General features: G+C 38.3%; 1 protein-coding gene across 1 annotated transcript; it reads right to left on the reverse strand.

Annotated features, from left to right (window-relative positions):
• Nucleotides 1–722: 722 nt before the first annotated feature.
• On the reverse strand, nucleotides 723–26,054 carry CHMP4C (charged multivesicular body protein 4C). Its single transcript, XM_008580726.1, has 5 exons — nucleotides 25,709–26,054; nucleotides 7,485–7,662; nucleotides 4,919–5,033; nucleotides 1,856–2,006; nucleotides 723–1,674 (listed from the first exon to the last, which is right to left on the reverse strand). The coding sequence occupies exons 1-5, from the start codon at nucleotides 25,896–25,898 to the stop codon at nucleotides 1,610–1,612; spliced, it is 699 nt and encodes a 232-aa protein (XP_008578948.1). The 5' UTR covers nucleotides 25,899–26,054; the 3' UTR covers nucleotides 723–1,609.
• Between the last annotated feature and the right edge of the window lie 995 nt (nucleotides 26,055–27,049).

The following is a 27,049-nucleotide window of genomic DNA, read 5'->3' on the forward strand; positions in this document are numbered from 1 at the left end:
TAAGGGTGGAAGGCAAATCCAGTTCCTGTTATTCTATCATGGCCCAAAAGATATAAATATTTAACTGCCATTCATTTAGTAAATATTGATTGGATGCCTACCGTGTATGAGAAGTTGTGCAGAATGCTGGGGATAGAGTATTGAACTAAAAGAAGTACATTCCCTACCCTTATGTTTACTACAGCCCATCAGGCAAGAACAGCAATAATTAAGTAATTGTTCAAGTAAACGTGTAAGGTAAACCATGATGAATGAGAGAGAAAGCTGGGGGCTGTGAAGGCATATAATGGGGAGATCTGACTTAGTCTGGTATATCAAAGAAAGTTTCCCAAGACAAAAACATCTTTAACTAAGATTTAAGCAATAAGTAAGATTTGGTACCTATGATGAGCAGTGTAAGAAGACTGCCAAGAAGAACAGCATATGCAAAAGGCCTGTGGTAGGATGGAACCATTAAGGTCAAGTGCAACCCTTAGATTTTCCAATGAAGAAACAAAGGCTCAGAGAGTCCATGACATGTGTGAGTGGCACAGCAGAGGCAGAAATCCAGGACTCCTACCCTCAGGTCTAATGCTCTTTCTATTCCACTATATTGCTAAGCAAATGTAGAGAATACTAGAACATATTATATAATGATGTTTGTTATTTTATAGTCTGTGATACATCATGGGCAACACATAATTTTGTAATTTATTTTCACTTAAAAATAATTGTGGCCAAAATTTTATTCAAGATATACTTTTAATTGCCAATATTTTTGTGTATTTACAAGGAATATGCTGTAAAGTCTAAGTAAATGTACAAGAGAGCACAAAACAGAAAAAATGAACATACACATTTAACACGCTGAAGCCATAACAGCATCATAAGAGTCTGGGAGTGTTAACACAGCTCTCTAAGTGGCTAAATTACACCCAGGAGATTCTCACTCAGCAGGGTAAGCTGTTAGTGCTTTCAGACAGTTTGGGAAATGCATCTATTGCCCCATTCCAAGCTTAATTGGCATAATAAATGTCAATTAAAGCTCCTTTAAGATTTTTAAACTGCAAAATTTGAGTGAAACTATGTATAGACTCTTACAAGACTTGTGTATTAAGAAGTCTCTCTTAAAAGAGACATAGTGTATTTATATTTACCATGGGCTACATGGAAATACACAGCAAATTAACAAGGATACACACAATAAACTGGATTTGCATAGAAAAGGAAGTTATTTTCCCAAGCCATCCTAAATGTATCACTCTTAAATGGCTTATAAACTGTTGCATGTCTTATATGTCAGTAGATTTCAGTTTTCTTTCAACAGATGTATAGAGAGCACCAACTATGTACCAGGACTAGAAATAGGATAGTAAACAAGGTAGACAGAGATGCCTCACCCCATGCATGTGGAGAGACACTCTAAGATGCTGCCAGGAAGCCCTTCCCATCCCTGATTCTATGTCTACTCGTGACTCCTTTTTAACTCTTCCCTAAGAGGCTTAAAACACAGTTATTCATCCAGGGTAAATATAAAACAGGGTCTTTGTTAACTTCTAAACTTGACAAAAACTTTTTTATGTTTTATATATAGCTCATTAATTTAGGTGTCAAAATACTCCAGTTTAGTTTAAGTAGCCCAAGCTGTCAATTGTTTGATATCATCATCCTCTTCTTCTGCCTTCCTGGAAGATGCTGCAACATAAAATGGATGAAAATTAGTAATTGGTGGCATTCACACATTCAGCATAGAAAGCAGGTATGAATTAAAGCAGGTATAAATAAAGATGTGTTTATTTATAAAATCAAAATTAACTGTAAAAGGGCTGGGCTGGGCTGCAATTTGTGACCACAGATAGTTGAGCTGGTGACAGACCTGCTCGGGATCGACGTGCGGAAGAGGGCATGGTTGGTTTTCTGTCTGGCTGTGCTGGGAGAGAAGAAGGCACATTTGGAAGTCTAATGTTTGTCATCTTCTTATTTAATTCCTCCTGCTCCAATTCTTCAAGTTCTGCCATCAACTCATCCTGAACATAGGAGAAAGGAAGAATTATGGAGTTAATGTTTCAAGATGTGGGCTTCCACAAACACAATAACAAGAACATCTGCTACCCAATTGATATGTGAGAACCCAGTGAAACGGAATACCTGTTTTAAAACTAAGTCTGTTTTGCAACACTGAGCGATGATTTAAAAATGAATATTTTGGGTTGTGCAAATTTGTTGTAGTTAATCTTATAATACTTCAGTAAACAGCCATTCAAATAATTTGTGCTAGCTAAATATATAACCCCCACAGTTTCTGGGAAATTTACACCTTGCCTGTCATTTTTCCAATGTGTTCTTTTCTTTTCTCCTGTTGAGAATCTGTGAAACTTTAATTGGAGGAAATAAATATTTTTATTTGAACTAATGCTATTGAAAATAAGACAACAGGTATAGCAAAACCATAATGCACAGAAAGTAAAAAGAATCAAAGTACTATGGTTCCTTTGTCAAATCACCACAACCAGCATAAATCATGCTGCGTGTTGAGGTTAAGAAAACTTCAATTCAACATAGATATACTATATTTCTTTCTTTAAACAATAGTCGCAGAGAGTCTGGTTTATTTTTAAATTATTCTCTATCCCGAAACCTTAAAGAGGGAAGACTAGTTTGAGACCTTAAGGGTATAAGTTACCTTATGCCAAGTCTAAGATGACCTCAGATAGTCTACAAGTCCTCACGTGGAGTCCAACCTAAACTAACAAAACTAAATTTGTCATTGTTGGAATTCTGAGGTTATCATTAGAAATGACCTGGGGTATGGAACCTCAATGTTGGCTATATTCAACTAAGTAGATTCTTCATTTATTCATTCACTTATCATCTGACATATCTATTGAGAGCTCACTCCTGGACAGGTTTTAAACTCGCTGCTGGGATGCAAAGCTGAATCAACATTCCCTACATTCAAGGAGCTTATGCTTGAATGTGGGAGAAAGTCACATAAATAATTACCCCATATTAAAGTGAGAGTAATAACACTATGGGGCAAGAAAGGAGATAGTTAAGCCGACCACAACATTTGATCAAGCAGTGAGTATTGGATTTGCAGCCAGCTGAAAGATTGTCTGACCTCCATTAAATCTACTTAATGAAACGGAAATAAAATATGAAGGTGTATAGCATCGGGCCATGTGAAATAACATGGTCAGTGTAGTTGAGTGCTTTGTGGTTCTATGAATACAATGACATCAGAATCTGAGGCCGTACTCTGATGTCCAATTTCTGCTCACAAAACAATTAGGAATAAATACAGTGAGTATAGTAATGGCAGAACTCTCCTATGCTGAATGCATGCTCAGAATTGCCAGTAGTGCTTGATACTTATCAACAGCACCAGAAAGATATTGATGTTTTCTTTAGCAAATATAACGATAACAGAGTAATCATCCCCTTCATTTTCAGCCTTTAGGTACCAAACACTTATTTGATCACTGATAAAAGAACTTTAGGACTCAAGAAATTTTAGAGATAATCCAGTGATCTAATAATTTTCATTCCATAGGTGAGAAAACTGAGGATCAGAAAAGTAAAGGGACTTACACAAAATTTTTAATAAATGCTAGAACCCAGATGTCCTCACAAGCCCAGAGCCCTTTCCATCACGTCATGATGCACTCCTTAGATGCTTATTAGTCTATACCAGGGATTGGCAAAGTTTTTCTGTAAAGGGTAATATTTCAGGCTCTGCAGGTGGCAAATCTTCCTCTGTCACATAGTCTCCCTTGTAGCGGTTGTTTTCTACAACACTTTAACATTGTGAGAACCACCCTGAGCTCACAGTCCATACAAAAACAGGCCAGGGGAAGGATTTGGCCTGCAAGCCATATTTTGCTGACCCCTGGTCAACACCATTTTTAGAAGTTGTTGCTACCCAATTCCCATTTTCTAGGATTTCATGAAACCACATCTTACTTATTAGATGTATTATTTTTAACATCACATAGAGGTAGGAAATTGCATTCTTTGCCATGCTAATCTAAGATTTGGAAATGTTTCTAAATGTGTACTAGTCTTACTTGTGGGTGCATTGAGTACAACAATGGAAATTCACAGTGCAGACACCACTATTATAATTATAGTCTGTCTTTATTATTGGACTGATTAATCTAAATGGAATGTGTGTGTTAATAATGCCACTCCACATTTATTTTGTTTCATAGTCTGAGTAATAAACAGAGGCAGACTAACCTCTAATTTAACAGCTACAGAGCATGATACCTCTGTTTCTTGCAGAGTGACACAGTCTGCTTTGTTTTGCCCAGATGTGTGAGCACTCAATTCCTCGTAATGGGGCTATTTAGGCTTCAACCATTAAAAGTCACTAACTTTACATAATCACATGCTGTTTTTTTCCTTAATAGCTGACAACTTAATTACGATGCAGTTTGCCAAACTATATTAATCTTTTATTTAAATCAAAGCTACTAACACTTCATTTGCTCTTAAGAGAAGTAACATTTCTAACAAATGTCATTTACAGTCCTCCCTCGGTATCCAGGGGGGATTGGTTTCAGGACCCCCCCCCCAATACCAAAATCCATGGATGCTCACCGCCCTGATATAAAATGGTGTAGTATTTGCACATAACCTATGCACATCCTCCCATACACTTCACATCAACTCTAGATTACTTATAATACCTAATACAATGTAAATGCTATGTAAATAGTTGTTGTACTATATTTTATTTGTATTATTTTTATTGTCGTATTGTTATTTTTTCCAAATATTTTCCATCTGCGGTTGGTTGAATCCAGGGACGTGGAATCTGCAGATATAGAGGGCCAACTGTCTTCTTCAGGTAATAAAGTAACCTGCCTGCCTATGTATGACAGGACGCAACCTTTTAGCGGCCACGACACTGCCTTCTCTACATTGTGTCACCCACCTCATCAAAGCCATCTCCAAATCCAACCCGTTGAGAAAATGCTTCTGAGATTTCTTGGGCAATATCCTGTTGCTCTGTGATCTCCTGCATCAAATCATCTATTTTGTTTAGATCCCTGGGAAATAAAATTTCATTGAAATATTTTAGAGTTTTAACTTACAATTATGAATCTAGATATAATCCCATATGAAAAATGAGTCAAAGTTATATAAGGTCTTAGTTATTTCAGTAGAATAATAAAAATTTCTGGTGAATTTATCAAACTTAAAAATAGTTTGCATTTCAAAAAAACTTAATAACCTTGTGTATGCACATAGTTTTTAAATATTTAATAAATAGCCATTACATTTGGGAGTCAAATTGTTTTGTAATTAAAAATATTTGTTGACCTATTTTGAAATTTTTTCTGGAAAGGCATACGTAAAATTTAAATATACACTGTTGTGTATCATCTCTGCAGGAAATAGTGCCACGGACCACCAAGAACCACCATTACTAACATAAGCTACGATTGCTCTCAGTAGCCACTACCTGACAGCAGCCCTGGGTAGAAACTAAACTCTGGGACTAGAAATATGTTTTCTATATTACCTGGTAGCTCTGAGATCCTGACTCCTTGAAAGTTTTCCCATAGCAGTGATGCCATGGGAGGTTACTAAAAAGAGCAGGATGAGGCCTATGAAGTCGTCAAAATAATCAGAAACTGCAGGAAAGGAATCCAGGTAGCCACAGGCTCAGGTGGAGCAGAACAGCTGCTTCAAAGACAGTTTTTAGCACCTAAGCTCTACTGGTCCTTAACCACCAGCCTGTGCTGTGTCTGAATGGCAGATTCTAGGTTGTTTCCGTAGTAATCTGTCTCTGAATCATTCCTTCATCTCTGAAACTAGGCCAAACTGATTGGATACAAGAAAAGCGACACTGTCCTTCATTATGAAGTAACCTAAACACTGAAAGTTTGATTCCCAGTGGCATTAACTTTTTGTGAGTTTCTCAGACTCTCCGTACTATAAAAGCTGACTATTTCAACACGTTTTCATGCCGTAATCAAAAAGAATACTTTCACCACCGTCCTACCACCTGTGATTATTATGTTCATACTAAATATACATATACTGAATATTTATAAAAAGGAGTATGAGAAATGTATGGCTAAAGTTTGGGCCTGGGAGTGAATTTTTCTCAAAAGGAACACAGTGGAATGATACTGCTAAGCCACCTGGAGAGTAAGGCTAATTTTGTAACACATTTTAGCACCCAGCTTACAGCAACCATATAGGATTTTGAATCTGATAATGAATCTAATGATTTCTCTGAAGCTGTCAAAATGGCAGCTGATTGTTAATGAATTATCAAGGTAAGAAAATGTCAGCAAGGTTGTCCTCACTGCCCTCTGCCTCCACCTTTTCCATCTGTCCCCATCCTATGGAAATCTGTCTACCTCCCTCAGGCACCCATTGCTCTTGCTCTTCCTTGGCCCAGACTCCACTATACGCCTGGGATCAGGAAAGGGTCAGGTCCCAGGCATTTACCTCTCAGTGTGAATGAAAAGCACATTGCCACCAGCCCCACGATCACTACAAACATTGACTAGTGACTGCATACTTTGTGCCAGGAACTATGCTGAGTGCATTACATCTAGTATCCCATTGAATCTTGCAAAATCCACATGGGGTGAGTACTGTTATTACCTCCAGTTTACAGACAAGCAAACTGAATCAGGGAGAGGCAAAGTAATTTGCCCAAGAGATAGTCAGCTGAGATTGTAATTCAGAAAGTTTGACCCCTGAATTCATGTTCACAACTATTATTCTGTGTCAGTGGTTCTCAAACATTAGTCAGTATCAGGATCTGGGGATCTTGGTTAAAAGCAAAAAGGCCCAAACCCTACTCTAGTTCAAGGAGCCTGGGCATCTGTGTTCTTGTTATTAGCTCTCCAGGTGATTCTGATTCCCACCAAAGTTTGACAACCACTGTTCTACAGTTCTAACACCTTTACAGATGTCCACAGTAAATCTTTTTTAAATTACAGAATTAAAGTATTTACAGGTGGAGTTGTAGGCAATCATGAAGGAGTTAGGAAACATTAAGGGCAAAAATGACATCTCTTCTTTTTTCAAAGTCTTTTTTTTTTTTTTAAATTGCCTCCTTTGATGGTACATTCTACCAAAGACCACTGAAGATAGATTTTGGAGAATCAGTGACTTTTGGGAACAGCCAAAGTATTTGGAATAAAGTTTTGTGAAGGCGAGTGAGCAACCTGAGCCACAGGTTTATGAGTCATCTGTGAGGTCTGATGATAAAAGGTAATTTTACATTTCTTGTTGGTCAAACTAAAAATCCCCAAAGGAAATCCAACAGCGAGTTCCACATGTAATTTTAAAAAATGTGTCATCAGTGGGTTGTGTCTTGAGTCTTAAAAGCTGATCTTCAGTAGAAAATTGTAATTTTGCTGACATCAAAGAATCTCAAATGAGTAAGCTCATTCCTGCCAAAATCATCATATAGTTCCAAAGGCTCTTCACAACCTTGAGGGATTTATAATGAGGAGGAGACCAAAGTCACTCACATGTTTTCATGAACTGCTTTCATCGCTTTTGCTGCAAAGCCCATGTTCCTTAACACCTCGGTGTTGGTGTGTGAGTTTTCCAGGGCTTCTCTCTGGAACTCAATGGTGGAAAGTGTGCCATCAATCTGAGTGAGCTGTTTCTCAAACCTCTTCTTTCTCTTTAGTGCCTGTAACGCAGCTAAATAAGAGAGAAGCCACATTTACAGGGGAAGGACCGAGACACTTACACAAGAGACATTTGCTCAGCACCAACCGTGGACTCAGAATTGCCGATACCTAGAGACAAAGAATGTACCAAATAAACCTGAGAAACTGAAGGGAAACATTTGTCCTCTCAATCGCCTACACCAACTACCACTCTCCCAAACATTTTGCTATTCTTTTTTTCCAAAGATCTGAAAAGTGCAATAGGCTGCAAGGTCAACTTTCATATTCCATAAAATATGCCATGGAAATGTTTCTGTCAATATTTTTAAAAAAGGATAGACAAAAACATGAGTAAAAATTATGCAAAAGAAAAATAAACCTTTAGAGGAGGAAAGAACCTTATTGATTGTTGATTTTAGCCCCATTTTCTTAAAGACAAGTTAATTGAGACTCAGAGAAGATAAGCGACTTGCTTAAAGGCAGATAGTGCAGCTGGAACCAGAACCTAGAGTACAGAGCTGCATGTCTTGGTCTGAAATAATTATGAGATGGCCATTAAAGTTACATCTAACCATGGGTGTCTATGAAATCAACACTGCTAGAGTCATACTCAAGGATTAGGTGGCATACTGGTTAGAGAAAAGAGCATTGCCTTCAGAGAAATGATAGCCAAATACTCGTCCCATTAGCACGTTAGGTAGATAACCTTACCTGCTTCACCCTGAAACCACAAAACTAAAAGAGTCCTTCTGACAGTGGCATCTTGGAAGACACCCTAAAAAAAGGGCCCTAAAATGTTCATTTTTATAAGGCACTTAGGGAGAGTGCAGGAAAGAGCAGCAGAAAATGTTAATATAGAAATGAGATAATAAAATAGAATTGGCAAAAGAACTCAAGTACTTTTGTGGTTTCAGAGTAAAGCGGGTAAATTATCACAACAGAGATTTCTGAAAGAAGCCCCTCTTCTAACTCTATTTTGGTCAATTCCTTATAATTTCAACAGATTTAATTTATTTATTCCAGTGCTTTTGCTTTGCTACACAAAGATTCACAGCCATTTTACTCTGTTGGTGGATTTTATTAGTAGTCAGTATAAAATATTACTCTGTCTCATTTGATCCTTTTTGCCTTAAATTCCATTTTGCTTTATATTAAATTAATATTTTGGCTTTCTTTTTGTTACTATTTGCCTGAAATAATTTTTATGGAAACATCTATTTCAAAATCATTTTATATATGCTTTTTTCTGGTATGCCTATTACAAACAGCATATACTTGGATGTTTAGATGCTGTCATTGTTTTTAACCTATTTAGACAGTCTATCTTTTAATTTAAGGTTTTAATTTAATCTCATTTATTGTAATAATTGATGTTATTTTTTGTTTTCCATTTGTTATCCTTTCTGTTCTCTTTTTTGCTTTTTTGCCTTTACATAGATTAATCAAGTTTTCTTTGTTCATTTTTTCCTTCAATTGTTGGACACCTACATATACTAAATTTATTTTCCTAATGAATACCCTTGTATTTAAAATATACATACATAATTAAACAAGTTTTCTATCCATGTTAAATATTAATCAGTATCTATAATTTACCAAACAAAATTCTCCCCTCACCCTAACTCCCAAAATGTCTGATTGAAATAATCTACAATTTTATTAGTTCCAGATAATTACCAATTCTTTTGTTATCCCTTCAGTTTTTAAGAAAATCTTTCTTACCAATTGCATTAAGCTTCATAAACACAATTTGTTTTTTTGTTTTTGTTTTTTTTCCTTTTTGTCTTTTTTTGTGACCAGTAACGGGATCGCAACCCTCGGTGTCGCGCCCGCACCGCGCTCAACCAGTGAGCGGACCGGTCTCTATATGGGATCCGAACCCTCGGCGGGAGCACCGCCGCACTCCCAAGCGCCGCACTCTACCGAGTGCGCCACCGGGCCGGCCCCATAAACACAATTTGAATAGTTATTTATACCAAACAATAGTGTTTACTGGCTTATTTTCTTACTATTGCTTCCTGTATCCTCTTTCTTGGATGGCTTTTTTGTATTTTACTGGACTGAGTCTTAACGGTATTCTTTTTTTTCAGAAAAGATGCGTAGACATAAATTCTCTGAATAGTCTATAGATCTGAAAATGTCTTCATTTTGTTTCAAACTTGAATGATAGTTTGGATTTTTACAGAATTCCAGTTTCAAAATATTTCAAAAATTTTAGAGCACTATTCCACTGTCTTTGGGTACCCAATGGCCCAAAAGTTTGATAATAACATTATACTCATCCCTTTGTAGATAGTCTGTTTTCTTTTTTTCCCCCCTGGAAATTTTTACCCTTTTTCACATGGAGTTATAAAATTTCACGATTGGAGGCCTAGGCATGACATTCTAGGGAAAAGGAAAGGCATGTTAAAGAGCCAGAAAGTATATTCAGGAAATGGTTGGTGACAGGGAATCAGTGGGGAATAGGTTATTGCTGAGGCTGGACAGAGGGATTGAGGCCAGATTGTGAAAAGCTTTATCCGGTAAGCTAAGGAATTTTGTGAATAATGGGGACCCAGTGGAAGATCTTAGGCAAGAAAGTGAGTTTTGGTAGGGGGAGGGGAGACGATAACCAGAGAAATCTAAGAGTACAGATTTAAGACACATTTCTCAGGCAGAATTGATAGTGAATTGATAGTGTTTAATGGCTACTTCCATGAGAAATGCAAGAAAGGAGAGGTAGAGAATGAATCCGAGCTATCTAATCTGGTAGGCTGCCTTTGTTAGGGAGGGGATGTATGATAAGAAAGCATTCCACTTTGCACTTTCGTTTTTCCAACTAAGCATTCAGTGAGTATTTTTATTCTGAAGAATCAAGTCTTCCCTCAGCTTGGGGAAATTGTATTCTATTATTTCTTTTATTACTCCTTTCTCCTCCATTATTTCTGTCTATTCTCTTTTGAAATCCCTATTTATTTTATTTAATAATCCATACCATTTCACTCCCTCAAAAATAGTCTCTCTGTTTTCTCTCCTTTGAAATCACTATAAGATGGACATTGTGTACCCTCCAACCTATTAATTTCTCTCTGTGTCTTTTAAATCTGTGTTCTGGGAGAATTCCTTGACTTTATTTCCAGATCATTAATTTAGTCCTCAGCTATATCCATTCCATTATTTTACCCTTTATTTTTTTAATTATGTTTTTAATTTCTAAGAACTTTTTCTTGTTCTCTAGTTGCTCATTTTTATGGCAGCCTATTCTTGCCTTATAGATGCAATAGCCTCTTGAATCTCCCTGAAGATACTAATAAAGTTTTATTTTTAACATCTTTTTGACATTCTCTCTCTTCTCTTGGCTCAGTTGTTTACTGTATTTATCTTGATCTTTCTCTTTCAATCAAGTGTCCTTCCTCAAAATTCTTCTGGTATTCTAGTACATCGGTTCATATTTATAAATAAAAGATTAGCATAGTTATTATAAGTAGCTGTGCATCTTGTCATAACGTAGGAGTGTTTCCCCAGGAGGCCTCTCTCCTGAAAGGGAAGGCTGCCGATAGCTCTGTTTGAGAAGTGGGTGGGCATGCCAACAATCAGGCTTCCTTTCATGGATAGAGAGCAAATCCACAAGCTGGAGATTTCTACAACTGCCAAAGAAAAGCTTTCCTTTGGGGGCGGAACATTTTTAAAGTGGTGACTTTCCTTCCCCACCCCTCCCTGCCCACTGTGAACGTCTGGAGTGACCTTGGGCTCTGTTGTTTCCCTCTCCAGGAGCAACACCACAATTTAAGTCCTTGCTGAACAGCATTTACACTTATTTACAGAACAGTTTTTATTTGTTTAACCTGACCCTTAGGAAAGAACTAAAACAATTTTTTTAAGTCAACAGGTTTAAAGTCCTTTTTACAATATCACACTCACAAGAGAAGATAGCACATTAATGACCCGGAGCTGGGTGTGGTCAGTTTTCTCAACTGACCCTCCGTGCCATCTCTGTGCCTGTAAATCCATATCTACTATGCATTTATCACACTACATTATAATTATTTGTATAATTATTCTACCCCACCTCTCCTATGCCTAATTATAATCCCTTTGAGGAAAGATAGAACATACTATTTATCTGTTCTCTTAGCACCTGGTCCAGTTCCTGGCATGTGACCAACAGAAGACATAACAAAAACTAACATTTATTAAGCATTTGTGATATGCCAAACTGGTGCTAAGTGCTTTATTTGTATTATGTGATTTATGACATTTAACTCTCACAAAACCCCAAGAGCAGGTACTATTATTGGCCATTGTACAGAAGATGAAATGAATGAATATTATTGATATGAATGAATAAATTTGATAATTCTGTGTACGTAGTACAATGACAGCAGGGTACAATGGAAAGAATATGGCCTTCAAGATCAAAGTGTGACCCCTCCTCTATGACATAACAGGTGCATGTTCTCGAGCAAGGCACTTCCCCTCTTTAAATTTCAGTTTGCTGTTCTGGAAATGGGGATTATATCAGGCAAGGTGATTATAAGAATTAGTGATAATTTACAGAAAACACCTTACACAGTCACTGTGAACGGTAGGAATGTAGCAACTAAATGTTATTATTAATAATAGCAATTTATATAACATTTTTAATTATCGAGATTGCATATCTTATTTCTGAGACCACTGAGCAATGAATCATCCACTTTTTTCACCGTAATTCACCATAACAGAAACACAGTATTACAAAACATCTCCACATCTCAATAGGTACAGCAAACAATATTATTCAGCACAGTACCCTAAGAAGACAAACTCCAAATCTACATCTCCACCTAACACAACCAGAAGTGGAATGTTCTGAGTGTGTATCCTCCCTCTCTTGTCACGCTGATTCAGTGTCTATACTTACTTGGAACCTAACTGGTACCCATTGACCCAAAAGCATTTTCTTTCTTTCTTTCTTTTTTTTGAGAAATTTAAGTTCTCCATTAAAAAATATGCCACGTTTCCCAGTAAAAATTAATTTTAGATCACTTTCTGAAAATCAAGAAATGCATTTGGTATAAAGGTTGAAGTTTTGGTGTCTCTAGACCTGTATTTTAATTTTACCTCTACCACTTAATAATTGTGTATAAAAATAACCTTGACGTGTGACCTTAACTCTTCTTAAGTGGCATTCCCTCATTTGAATACAACAGCACCTAAAGAAGACAATAGAACATTTGCTCTGGAGTTGCCTACATTCAAATCTGGGCTGCCTGTACCCATAGTTATGTGGCTTTACATAAGTTGCTTACTAGAAAATGGGGATATAACTCATTCAATTGTTGAGAATTAAATGAAATAACATATATAAAGTGTTTAGTGCAGTGCCTAGCACAGAGTGAGTGATTACTAAATATCAGGGATCTTCATCATCATCACCATGTCCTTCGCAGGTTGTCAGAACCACATGGTGGAAGCCACATGGTATGCCTGAACCTGCAAATGTTAGTTATTAATGATAATAAGTTATGATTTGAACATAATTTTAAAAGCCTGAGTTAGCATATGGTTTATGTCTTTCAAAATGTTTTGGAGAAACGTGAAAACTCACCAAGAGTTAGGATCTCAACTTACACTATAATTCCCATACCACAATCTACAGATTAGCCCACACCAGAGTCCCAAGCTCAGAAGGCGTTAGGCCGGTAATGAAGGTAGGTGGAGAAGAGAGAGGACAAGGAAAAGACCTTTGTTTTCTCTTCTGTCAGAGAGACAGAGAGAGACAAAGAGAGGGAGAAATGTTTCTCTGCTATAATAATAAAAATTAGTGCAAGGGTGATGATAAATGTCAGTGGACACTGGCCTCAGTATCAGGGAGTCAAGAGGCAGAAGCGGGCACCCCGGTGACCTAGAAGCATAAGCCTGATCTAACGAAAGCAGCACTGCTCAGCTCTAGTCCATGTCACGCAGTCCTGCCGGCCCAGCCTTTCACATGTTCAAAAAAAAGCAAGAAATCTGGATTTTCATGCAAAATCCCCTGATATTTTTTTTTTTTTCCTTTTTGTCTTTTTTCGTGTCCGGCAACTGATCGCAACCCTCAGTGTCGCGCCCGTACCGGACCAGGACCGGCAATGGGATCGCAACCCTCGGTGCTGCGCCCGCACCTCGCTCAGCCAGTGAGCAGGAACTGGTCTGTATGTGGGATCCGAACCCTCGGTGGGAGCGCCACCGCGCTCTCAAGCGGCGCACTGTAGCAGTGCGCCACCAGGCCAGCCCAAAATCCCCTGATTTTTAAATGCTGGCTTACATTTTTCGAAGAACCCTGTGTGAGGGAAACCAATGATTTCTGCATGGCTGAATCTGGCCTCAGGACACCTGACATTTACCCTGACTTCTGCCTGCAATGTTAAGCTTCTCCCAAATGTTAAAACAAGAGACTTGTGTTCCAAATAGCCAAGAAGTATATGTGAGTCTCTCTGTGAGTCATTTCCTACATGAAAGGATGATGCCACTTATACATCATGAGTTGGACAGGCCTTGACTTTGTTTCCTAATAATCAACTTAGAAAAGAAGCAGCTGTATTTTGTCAAAGGCATGCAACAAATGCTGCAAATCAAGCATTGCTCCTGATTTGGCAAAAAAGGACATTTTTAGAGCCATGTAAGTGAACCTGTGTAGAAGGTGCAATTCAATTTTCCAAACTCCTGCTTGTGCTTTTAAGCAGCTGGTGAGATCTGGACAACATTATTTCTAAAACAAAGGAACGTATTGTATTCCTTTGAGGTGGAGAAACAGGCAGGGGTTTTGTCTCCTTGCATAACAGTGATGTTCCTCCAGCAATGGAGTAGCTGAACAATATCCTTTATGTACTCCTGTTAGTGGGATACATGAAGAGTCCATACTGCAGCCCACTGGGGATTAGGACTGGAACGTAAGAATTACCCACTCGAACAAAAATAAACTTAAAACTATGCAACTCTACCATGCTGCCAAAGGAGGAAGGCTTTCAGTCATCTATCCAGATGATGTAAAACAGCAGAAAAGTTTCATTGCTCATAATGTATAGGGCATCTTGGTTTTAAAGATTAATCTGTTTGTCTTTACTCATTGAGGATATGTAAATATGTGCATTGCTAATCTATTAGTCAGCAAACAGGAAGAACCTTTTAGGAATTATATCCAGTGAATATAGACAAACCTGTTTGTGAAATAGGAAACTGCATTAAGATAGCTCTTCTCATACCCAGGACGATCTCTAGAGAATGGCTTAAAGATGAGGCTCTGAAGAGTAAGCCCAGTTATGAGAGTGCTTAAGAGACGTATGTCACACATAATTGGTTAGGTCATCTTTTGCTTTTACATGGGAAGTCTCGTGATCATGTTTTATTTAAGGAACTTTAGAGGAAGCCCTGTTCTTACTCATACAAGTCACCTCATTAATTAAGCAATACCTTCTACTTACTGCACATTGTTTTAGTTCTCAAAAAGCATAATCTGAATAAGCATCATCACAAATGCATTTCACAATGGCATAAAAACAAAATATGTCTGGTGAAAGTCAAAGATTAGACTGGAAACAGCTGGGGAAATACTAGAAAATTTTAACACTCATTTGGCCAAGGGTATCCCATTATAAATTTCCCTGGACTTTCTCACTTAAAAAAAAAAATCCTTTATTCATTCATTTCAGTCACTTAACGAGGACATACACATGGCCAGCACTGTGTTAGGACTGGAGGGACAAAGAAATAAGGTTACAATCTCAGTGATGCAAAACATGAAATGGGCACTCAATCACTTAATCATCATTCAACAAGCATTTATTAAGTACCTACTATATTATGGGCACTGTGCCTAGGGACACTAACCTATAATTTACACTCTTTACCTCAAGTAGTGGAAGAGACAGAGGATACTAAGATCCATGAACAAGGTACAGTGGACACACAGAGGAATGTGTAAGCTTGCTCGCTCTCTCTGGAAGGGAAGGGAAGGCTTCACAGAGAAGGCAATGCTGATGGAGCCCGGTGACTGTCTACACATATACTCAACATACTGATCGAAAGGAACATGAAGGATGAAAGCTATTACACAGAGGATTTCCTCCATCCCCCGACAATCTCCCCTACTGCAAACCTCATAACGGTGTGAAGTTTCTGTCTGAGATGCCTTAGAAACTAGGAACTATAAACTTCAAAAATAGAGCAAACCACACCAGCCTGCCATACCAGCTAGATCATATGTGCAACCTCTGTATTTTCAGAGGTCTCACCAACATTAAACGTCATAAGGGGGGTAAATAGCAAGTTAAAAGAAGACACGAACACAACAATAATATATGGGATTACACAATGGCAAAGCAGATGCCTAAGAAAACAGTGAAAGGAAATGATATTGGAGAAAGCAAATAAGAGATATTCTGAGGAAAGGGCATTTGGAAGTGGGATATTGCTATAAGCAAGTCAGTAAGTTTGAACTGAGTTTTGTGTTTAAAAATGATTGACTAATACCATAAAGCATGAAAGAGGAGACAGACAGGCTGATCAGTGCCCTCTCCCGTCTCCAGAGAGAAGCAAATGCACAAAGGAAATTAAAGTTATTTTCCAAGAGAGATGATGCTCCTTTCCTCATTCTAAAGAGCTCAAAGTTGCTTTTGAAGATGAGGCAGTTCTTACTGCCAGGATATCACTCAAGAGAATATGAAAGGAGGTAAATCTGAGAGAGAAAGTTCATGATCAGCCTGGCACTGGCAAAAAAGGAAGGAATGCTCGCATAAGAAACTTATTTTAAACACCCACTGAAATTCTCATCTTGTAATAATTAATTCTTTCAGAGGTCAATTGCCAGGCAAGTGGAATTAACCTGTTATTGGGCCAACATATCAACACATTAATTAAAATCTACTTGATATTCTTCGTAAAAACCCAATTAATGTTTGACACCAGCCAGAATACATAGCTAATTGAATAAATGAGTTTTTTACTTGCTACTAGTATCAGGGGTCTTCAAAAAGATTGGAAAGATTTATGTTATTTTTTAGTTCTACTTTTCCATGGGCTTTCTGAAGTACCCTTATATTATTCATAACCTCACAAATTAATGACCTCTGCGGGCCTGTTATTGCCTAGAATATAGGAAAAACAGTCATTATATGAAACACGAAAATATTAACAGAAAAACTCCAAAATAGCTATTTATTCCTAATTCTATAGGGTAGACATGTACCTGTAAATGTAATTCCTTATGCATATATATGTTATATATAAACATTATATATATATATGTATATGTGTGTGTGTGTATATATATATATATATATATATATATATTTAATGTGGTTCTGCTTTTCTACTCATAAAAAGTATTCTTTGTTCATATGATGTAGCAATACTTCATAGTACTGTGTCTGTGGCTTGCAGGTTCTCCACCACCTGAAGTGTAAGAACCAACAAACTATATTCCTACAGCCCCTTTCAGTTCTCACTATCTATGAGTCTATGACTATTCCTGGAGACCGTATGGTCAACAAATCTTGAAAAATATATAGCTCCTCAAGGTGACTATTAGCATTTGAAATTCTTTAGGAATACGCTTACCTTGAAATTGATAATGAACTATACTATTCTTTAGTTTTTAAAATACAAGTAACACCCAACAAATCAAAATAGTTTTTATAAAGAAAAGTTTTCAAACTGCTTACGAAATAATAAAGCATGGGCTCTTGTATGTGATGTGAAATATGAACAAATCAGTTTAACATAATCATAAATTTTTGCTGCAGTTAACACAGTAGAAGTTTTGAGTTTGAATAATATCATGTTCAAACTCCACAAGATCATATTTACTTTCACTTTGTATGCATTAAATATATGGAAAGAAATGGTAATGTAAATAGCTCTGCTCACTGAGCAAGGCCTGTTGAACAATGTTACTCCTATAGCAAATAAGACACACACATTATGACTATGTAGCATATAATAATATGTGAAAGAGCCAAAAGGTCACTAGGAATTCATATTTAAGTAGAGAATAAAATGGACAGAGTACTTGTCAAATATTTGATTGCATAATTTTATTGCTTTAAATTTCTTCTTAAACGAAATATCAACATGTAAACATTATTTCATTTAAGCTAGATGGTGGACATTAAATTTTAATTTCTAACACAAGGATTCCCAACTTTTTGCAGAGAATGTTCTACTTTTCTTTCCTGTAATTTTTAAATCACCATTCTCGTTTGCTTGCTTTTCGGAGTTTGTTTTGTTTTGCGGGTAGTGATTACAGTGCTGGTATTTTAAGTCACCAGATTGCTACACAGAGGAAGAGATGATGGAAGTTGCATGGAGTGATGGTAGCAGGAGATTTAGTTCTCCCCCGTCCTCTCACTGGAAACACCTACAAGTTAGAAATACTTGGAAAAAGGGCTTAGCAGTTTGTGAAAGAGCCATTGGTCTGGGCTTAGGAGTTCTTACTGCTTTAAAGCATGAATTTACATGCTTTGGACAGGGTCCTAAATATTTCTAACAAGAAATTGGTGCTATTTCTGTTAGTACCGATTGTTTCAGGTGAGGAATCAAAATCTCTGGTATAGGAAAGTCAATTATTCAGGATATGAATTACTATATGCTTAATATTTAATCCAGACTCTTTCTGTTTTGTTTTCTTCTCCTGTGAATTTTTCAGCCAATTGTGTGTTTGTTAGAATATCTATCAAGTGATAGAAAAGTAGGAGAAACTAGAATTACAGATATGCACAAAAAATACTAAACTAGTTTACTAAGGCAAGAGATTGAGAATGTGATTTTAAAAAATAAACACTCAATATTTTCTGTATATGTTGAGTATCTGTGATAATTTTGTCCCATAAAAGTACTAATAGATTCACATGTACTTAAGCATATTACAGAAAATGAATACCAAAATAGATCATTCATAACCATTCCAAACCTGACCCCCAAAGCATTAGAAACTTTAAAAACCTGAGTATGATTAGATCCCTTGTCTTATACCCCATTGGTTAGAGTACCATACATTTTTCTTTTCTGTTATCTTGAAAATCATCTAAAATAAATAGTCTTAAATACTGAGAAACATACAGCAAGACTAAGGATATCTGAGGGTAAGCTCATAGTACTCTCCTGCCATAGTTTCTTCAAAGTGTATAAATCCTTTAATTTTGTTTGGTATAACCGTGGTGTTAGTAATAAACTTTCTACCTTATTCTACCCTGTTTTGGCTGATTTGTTAAACTGCAAAATAGTATAAATCAAGGAAAATTATATTGTTTGTTTAATGTATATATTTCCCAAAATGTGATTCCTTCCAACCTTGTGGAATTTAAATGAAGAATAATAATGAATGTTTTAATATTTATAATACTGCTCCAAATTCATGAAGAAAAAACGAAACTAGTTGTAATTTACATAAGAAACAGTGCCAGTTGCTCTTCTAGAAGTAGCCACAACACATCAGCAAACTCAAAATTTGTGCCACACATACTTGAAAAGAATGATTTTAGAACAAATACTCTACATTCCAGTTTCTGAAGAGTTGGAAAAGATGATGATGATTACTAGAAGCCAATATGAATTCACGAAGATGAGAAATACCAAACTAATTTCACCAACTTCCTTTCTTTGGGGTACTGGATGCTGACTCAAGGAAAAACCATAGCCACCCACTGGCTTTCTAACATTACACAACTCAAAATCATCCAGAAAGCTTGGAGTGCCACAATCCTGAATCCCAGATCTCTTGAAACAGAATCTCTTGGTATGGCATTTTTAAAAGCTCGCCAGTGAATCTGATGAAGCTAACACACTATCAGCTCATAAACCAGCATTTGTGACCCCCAGTTGTGTGAATATAGGCTGATAAGATTCCCAAGGTATATTGGTTCATTACTGGAGGAAAAAGAGAAAAAGTTGGAGAAATAAGATGACACAGGCTAGAAATATGATTCAAGTGTATTAGTAGCTAGGTGAATAACTGAACTCATTGAGTGTTGATCTGTCAAATTGCTAATCATGCTTTAGCTGAATCGTAGGTGAAATATTGCTGCTATCATGCAGAGAGCATCCTGGAATCAAAGTATCTAGTGGCATGCCTTAAGGCGCTGTCCTTGGTTCTGTCTTATTCAATATTTTAACAGAGACTTCTACAACAACCAAAAAGGCTGCTGATCAATTTTGTGGCTGATTCAACTAAAATAAATAGCTCATATATAAGACAATAAAATTGGAATTAAAAAATCTTGATGATTCTAGACTGAAAATAAGAATACTTAATAGAAATTAATGTAAAATACTAAACATATTGATTTAAATAAGGGTGGTATATCTAGCTAGGAGTTTTAACTTTTTCCAAATTCAGTGGAGAAAAAGCAAGTGATATGGCATCTGAGAAAGCATATACAAACTGCAGCTGCATTAACAGAATAAAGGAGACAACAAACCCTGGGCAGTCTGTGCTGGTCAGTACCTAAGTATGTGACTGAGGCTGTGTAAGTCTATGTAGGATCCTTGTCAGGGCTCAGAGGGGAGGGGGAAGTGGTGGGAAAGAGAGAAGTTTTAAAACAACAGCTTAAGTGAATAGGGCCCTCAGGGCTAGTGCAGATGTTTTAGGTTCCCCCACTGTGGGTGAAAGCCCAGGTGGAGCTTCTGAGATGAAGGAGGGAGATTGGGGGTGGAGGTTGAGGAGAATATCGCATTTCCATCGATCTATCTTTTCTAGCAGACAGAGGAGCAATTGATTGGAGAATAAGTCCTCACCTACGTATTGATTGTTAATGCCCCGAAGATAAAACTCAGTTTTTTCCCCATGGCCTAGAACACTGAGTATGGTACAAAATAATCAGATAATTAAAGGCAGACAAACATTATATTATGATGCCTGGTTGTAATTTGAATACTGGATAGGTCTGAGACCCTTCATAACCAGTATGTCACACAGGGTAGTATCATATGAACCACGTGAAGTTCCCTAAAGATACCTAATTCAGGCAGCTGAGGACCTGTCAGAAGCTCCTCAGATGTTTCTTTAGAAGTAAACAGAGGGGCAGGTGGATAGATGTTACTCATCCAGGTATGTGAGTGACGATGGAGGAGGAGAAATACAATAGGAACAGGTGAGTCCCTCCCAAGTTAATAGCTCATAGAATAATACATCTTAGGTTCTCCAAGTATAGCGAGGATCAGAGTCATTGAGTTACTTGTTCAAAGTCTGGATTTCTAGACACTACACTCAATCAACTAAGTTAGAATCTTTAGGCAGTACTTGTGAGTGTACACTTAAATAAGCATCCAGACGGAATTCTGATGCAGGTATCTGAGGACTGTATTTTGAGAAACTCCCTTAAGAAAGGAGGTCACCAGAAAAGTTATATCTCCCAGGGAACTTCCACCAGTCTGTGGCTGTCTCATTTTACCTGAGCCACACTTTTGCCTCACTAGTTTGGCATTCATTTAGCTGAGTCTGTTGTGCTTCTTTTCACACAGAAGTCCTTCTGGTCCCCAATGTCTGAGTGCTGCAGAATTCAGGTCTATGACAACTATAATGAAAAGGAAAATCAAGAGTCCTAGGAGTTTCCTCCCACCGAGCTAAGAGTGGGATTGTGAACACCACCCCCTGACCCCAACCCAGGGAAGACCAAGTCTGTGTCTTCTAGATGAATCTAAAAGGAAATTCATCTTTGCCAATACACAGCCCAGACTTCAAAGTGAAACAGCAGCTTATTCAAGTAGAGGACTCTCTACCTTGGAGACTCATTTCACCAGACAGCTGACAAAGAGGTCAAATGGCCTCAGCACCAGATTTTCACTGGAATCATGTGTAATGATACTGAATAGGAGCTTGGGCCAAATTTGCTTTCTCTCTGTCTCAACCTTTTATCTCTATCAGCCAGATGTCCAACAGCCTGAGTCCAACTGAATAACCCCAGACTGGATCACCCCTTTGCACATAATTACATATTTGGAACTGCTGCTTAGCTCAGGACAAGGTAAGCAACAGAGCCAGGATTAAGGTCAGAGGAGAAAGAGGCCCATAGGGTCAAGATGTAAGGGGGCACCCACTCTGAGGGTCACACAGAAGGTTCTAGGCATCTCGTCCACCTCATCCCAAACCTGGCCCTGGTGAGAAAACTTTAGCACGGTAAGACGTCGCTGAGCGAGTGAAAAAGGTGAGATCAAGGAACGGGAGACCTGGAGAAGTGATTGCTGCCCTCAAATATGTGAAAGGGTTTCATGGGACAGATGGAATCAATTTATCTGATGTTATTCCACAAGACAAAATTTGGGCCAAAAAGTGGGCCAATTTCAGCTTTAAAAAATTCCAGTCATTATATATTAAGGGCTAATATTTGTAGATTACTGCACTAAGTGCTTTAAACAATGATGTCATATATCCTCACAACTCTAGGGATCTATGCTATCACTACCATTATGAAGATGAAGAAATTAAGAATTAGGCCAAGTAACAGGTCCAAGGTCACAGAGCTGCCAAGTGGCAGGGCTGGCAATCAAACCCAGGGCTGTCTGCTTTAAAGCCAGGCTCTTAACTACAACACCAAATTATTTTCTATCTAGTGTGTAAGAGTTCAATTGGGATATTTTACTTAAGTAAAGCAAAATCCCTATGACTATCTATTAGTGATGTTATAAAAAAGACCCCATAAAGGAAGTTAGAACAGTGACCCCTAAGCTGTGGTGCCAAACCAGTGTGGCAAGAGGACTTTTCAGTGTGCTACAAATATTCAGTGCCCGTGGCTGCCATGATGGGCAAAAAGTCAGGAAGCACTGAGAGACCGAGAGACTTTGTTTTTCTACCTCATTGGCATTACTATTGATTTAGATTCCCTATCCTTAACTCTGGCAACAGGGCAGAATCAGCTGTAAGCACTTTAAAAAAAAAAATGATGCCTGAGTCCTACTTCAGCTGATTATATCATTATCTATGGGGGTGGGGGTAGTCTCAGGCATCCAGGTAACTTTAATATACAGTGCTTAGAAGAAGAAAAAAAATATTAAGTGGTGAATAAAAAGTTTGCTTTTTCACAAAGCAGAATCCTACCTATAAAGCAGGAGTTATATCATAGTAATCTGAATAAAAATGCATTAAAAAAAATTTTCTGGTCTCCTAAAATTTTTAACCAAATTAGAAACCTTGCTCCAACTGTAATTCTTTTGGATCAACAGGGCCTCCAATATCATAGCCATTGCAAAACCAATCTGGTCGTGTGTACTCAGGTTCTTTTTTGGTAGGTGATGATGGTAACTCCCAAATATGCTTGAAGGAAAGAGAATTAGCTACCCCTGCATTACCTTGCTACGAAAGCAAGTTTTGGACTAAATTCTGCATCTATATCATGAAACAAACACTGACAAGCAGGCAAAAACAGTTCGTCAACCTATTCCATGAGTTCAGTGAAGTCCCAACTCTAGGTATTTTGAGATGCTCCAATACACGTTGTATGTAAGGCTCACTGAGGCAGACAGCGACATTCCCTGGCAAGGTCCTGTGCCCTTGGGAAGTGCACTCTTCAGAAATCTGCCTGAGCCAATGACTGGACACTGCACTGTCTTGGGATCAAGCCTTAGGTAGCATCCTAGTGTTAAGTTAGTTATACACCTAGTAAATTCTTATCACCTATTCATACATGGAGGGCAAGGAAGTGTCTCTAAAGTAGTGTAGCCAGTCCACATAGTTAGAATACCTATAATTTCAACAATGAGATCATATTTCTAACACTTATTTTGCTAACTTAAAAGTTACTCACTTTACCAATAAAGCCCATTTTGACATTCATAATGCTGTCAAAGCTTCTATTGTAGAGAAATAGATCATTGAAGAACTTGTAGTGGCCAGGAGTGTGGCCCGTTCTGATATAATGCTAACTGACCATTCAGCTAGTATCCTTGACAGCACATTAGGTTAGCTAACCAACCATCTCTAAAAGTAAAATTTCAACTGCACATACATTATGTCACTCTAATTATAATGTAAATTAAAGCTATTCTAGCAATGGCATTGTATAGCACAGGGACCATTTAGTACTGAGTGTATTGGGCTTTATTTTACTAAGTGTATGAAAATGTTTCTCAATGGTTAAGAGAAGAGCGTATGTGTATATGAAATTTTCTGGCTTATTTAGAGGATGGTAATATTAACAATGTTGTCAATGCATGTTCCTGTGATTGAATATTTTCCATAGTTTAGATTACAGAGGACCTCATGCTAAACAACCTCCGTTGATTCCCAGGACTACCATACAACCAGGCCTGGGCTAACATCAGTGAAGCTCCCAAAGGTAAACGGCAAAGAATTAATGGCTTTTCTAACACCAATTGGTTATTTGTACTAGATACTTGCACATGTAACTTCCCTGATTTAAGGAAGTTAGGTTGGTGCTCTTAATTAGCATTGTCTTTAATTATTTTGTGTTTATGAAGTAGGGTTGTAATATACTTCAGTGCATTGCCAATTGGAGAATATTTCTGAAAAAATTCAATAACACCCATATTATTTCAGAGTTTTGTCTCTGAAACAAAATCTACATTATTACCACTTCTTTGAAGCAGATGTTCAATTTTTCAGATTTTTTAAACCAATATTTACTAAGCAACCACAGTAGACAAAGCTATCTACAGATCCAAAAGGATGACAAAGGGGGGGAAAATCTTGACAGACACTAAGCAAATGTCAGAGTGCATATCAAACTGAAGAGGAAGGGCTGAGAAACAGAACAGCCAGTGACTTTTCAGCAAACCATAATGACATGGTCTCTCTTTAGAAAGTGCCATTTAATAACTGCCCAAAATATTTTCAGACAAAAAGTAAAAATAGAAGCCGTACTTTGCTCTAAAACAGGCTATAATGTGGGTAAAAGTTATATGCAGTAGCGGAGAAAAATGAAACTGGAGCTTTTTATTGTTGGTAATAAGTGGGCATAAATGTATCAGGCCCACTCTCATGGGAAGAGGCAGAGTTTTCAAGGTCAGCTCCATGAAACATCACTCTTTTCCTGCATTAAACAATGGCAGCATCATTTAAGTGAGCTAAATCTTCCCAGGGCTTCATAATGATTAAAGAAGCCTTGACTTGAAGATGCAAATGTTTGGGTTTTGGTGGTGAGCAGAGTCCTGTATTGCCACTTCTATTTCTGGGTCTGCCATTGACCTGGTGTTACAAGAACAAATTGCTTCAACTTCTCACTGGGTTTTTATGCCACGGGTGCTCTCATATTTAGATTTATTCCTATAGAGAGAGCTGTATACTGAAGAAACCCATTAACTCTGGCAAAGAACAAAGGGTTCAAGGTGCGGCAGCAGCACCAAGAATTATTACTGATTCAAAGTCCCTTGTGTGTGCCAAAAGCCAGTGATAGAAAATTTAACATTTAATTTCCTGACCTTTTTTCTTTTCCTTTTTTTCTTTTTTAAGATCTCAACTGCACAACAGCCAACTAATGTTTTCAACAGTTGAGAAGCAAGATAAACCCGAACATACTATAGGATAGGATTTACTGGAGATATACATGCAAGATAAGATGTGTGATTCGGTATACAAACATACAACAGAAAAGTACATGTTAGGTATTGCAGTCAGCAGGGCTGGAGACTAGGGAGAGATAAGCCAGGAGCAAAATTTAACTGGGTGTCAGAAAACTCAGTAATCAAGATAAATAATATTTTGATGCAATATGTTTAAAACTCAAAATTAATACCAAAAAAATCCATGATGAACAAAATATCACACTACAAAAAGTAGAAAGAAGTGCCATACAGAACAATATGAGCCAGAGGTAAAAGAAAAGTATCAGTAATACTGACCCTGTCTTTATCTAAAATTTTGACATTTTATCTATCACAGATTTTTCGCATTGATTTTTAATCCTTTAAATATTGCATAAAAATACTGTTCATTTTGATTGCTGAGATTTGGGGCTGCCCCTTACATTTTCCCATCTGGCCCCGGGGGTCAGTATCAGTTCCTAGAAAAGCTGTAGGAGCAAAACTGGCCGCCTGGGGGACCGCGGTGCTGAGGACCCAATTGTCCCCAAGGGAAGGGTTGGAGGTAGGTGGCTGAGAGCTCACACCTGGGGGCCAGACCCCTAGCCTACCTCGCTTGTTCTGCGTGCCGTGCTTCTTGGCCAGGGCGAGTTCTCTCTGGATTCGATTTTCCAGGTACTCTTGTTTCTTGCCCAGCATCTCCTCAGTCTCCCGAAGTCGAGCCAGGGCCTCCTGCGGGCTGGGAGCAGCTCGGCTCTTAGAAGAGCCTCCCCCTTTAAAGAACTTGCCCAACTTGCTCATGGCTGTGGAGTTCGGGGGCGAGGGATCCCGGGGGTGTCTCAGGAGTTCCCCGGGGCCGCGCCTGGGGGAGATTGTCTTCTCGGGGGCCCAGATCGAAAAGGCGGCGCTCCTGGGAATCAACAAGTCCTCGGGGGCAGGTGACACACACTCCTGGGCATTTCCTGGCCGCCTGCTCGGCCCCGCCCCTAGCGCGGCTACCGGGCGGGGAGGGCACCGGAGTCGGTCGTGGCCGGCTGGCGCCACCCGGCCCTCTGGGAGGCAGGGAGAGCAAAGTTGAAAAGACCGGAGAAGACTGCAACAAAGTTTCTGCTCTATCCTCCTGGAGCACGCACGCAGAGATGAAGAACGAGTTTGTGAATGGCTCAGGGAAAAGCAAGGCAACGTTCCAGGGGTCTTGTGCGGGGCGCCTGAAAGCGCGTGTGTAATTAGTGCGCTTTACCTACCTGCATATGCAAAATGCTTTCTTCCATGGTGTTTGTGGGGGGAGCATAGTTTTTCTGTATTCAGGGCTCCGTTCCTGTGAACATTCAGATGTTTTCCTGTAGGTGGATGTCGTGTATGTGTGAGCATGTGGACACAGGGCTTCCAGGACATTTGTCTGCCACTGTGATGCAGGTGTGTGGGCAAGTTAGCAGCAGCTGGTCTGACTGAGCTTGTCTCTGCATTTGAATGGTCTGGGCAGACTGATGTGTCCCTGGCTGCCAGTTGGCATGAGTAAAATATGGTGGCTACCTCTTTTCCTAATGTCAGGACATCTGAGTATTGCGTTCAGTTCAATGATTAGGAATCTGAAACTTTGTGTGTAATTGTCAGCATATCAAAAACCTTAAATGGGGCTGCCTTTGTATTTGGATCTATGTCACATATTTTACATAGTAACCTAGGTAACAAAAAGTAGAGAGTATCCTAAAGAAAAGAAACATTCTTTTCTTCATGCTCACTATCTCAGTCCCATCTATTAGAGCTGCAAGCAAAGAGTTTGATAAGATGAAAGGACAGCAATATGTAATGATTATGAATCATGCAATAACACTGAAAACCTGCACTGAGCACACTACAAAGAAATGGAATAGGGAATTGAGTCTATGTTCCAGTTTTCAAGGACTAGCAATGTACCCTACATAAAACAGCCCTATTTGAGCAATATTACC

Source organism: Galeopterus variegatus, unplaced genomic scaffold (genome assembly GCF_000696425.1).
Source record: "Galeopterus variegatus unplaced genomic scaffold, G_variegatus-3.0.2 Scaffold2148, whole genome shotgun sequence".
NCBI lineage: Eukaryota > Metazoa > Chordata > Mammalia > Dermoptera > Cynocephalidae > Galeopterus > Galeopterus variegatus.

What these genes read in the sequence shown, in the direction of transcription:
- CHMP4C (XM_008580726.1), bottom strand. Translation starts at nt 25,898, where the DNA reads ATGAGCAAGTTGGGCAAGTTCTTTAAAGGGGGAGGCTCTTCTAAGAGC. An exon ending in AAAGCAGTTCATGAAAACAT is followed by an intron (nt 5,034 to 7,484) that starts GTGAGTGACTTT and finishes TTTATTTCCCAG; the next exon opens with GGATCTAAACAAAATAGATG. An exon ending in TTGGAGATGGCTTTGATGAG is followed by an intron (nt 2,007 to 4,918) that starts GTGGGTGACACA and finishes TCCTATGTTCAG; the next exon opens with GATGAGTTGATGGCAGAACT.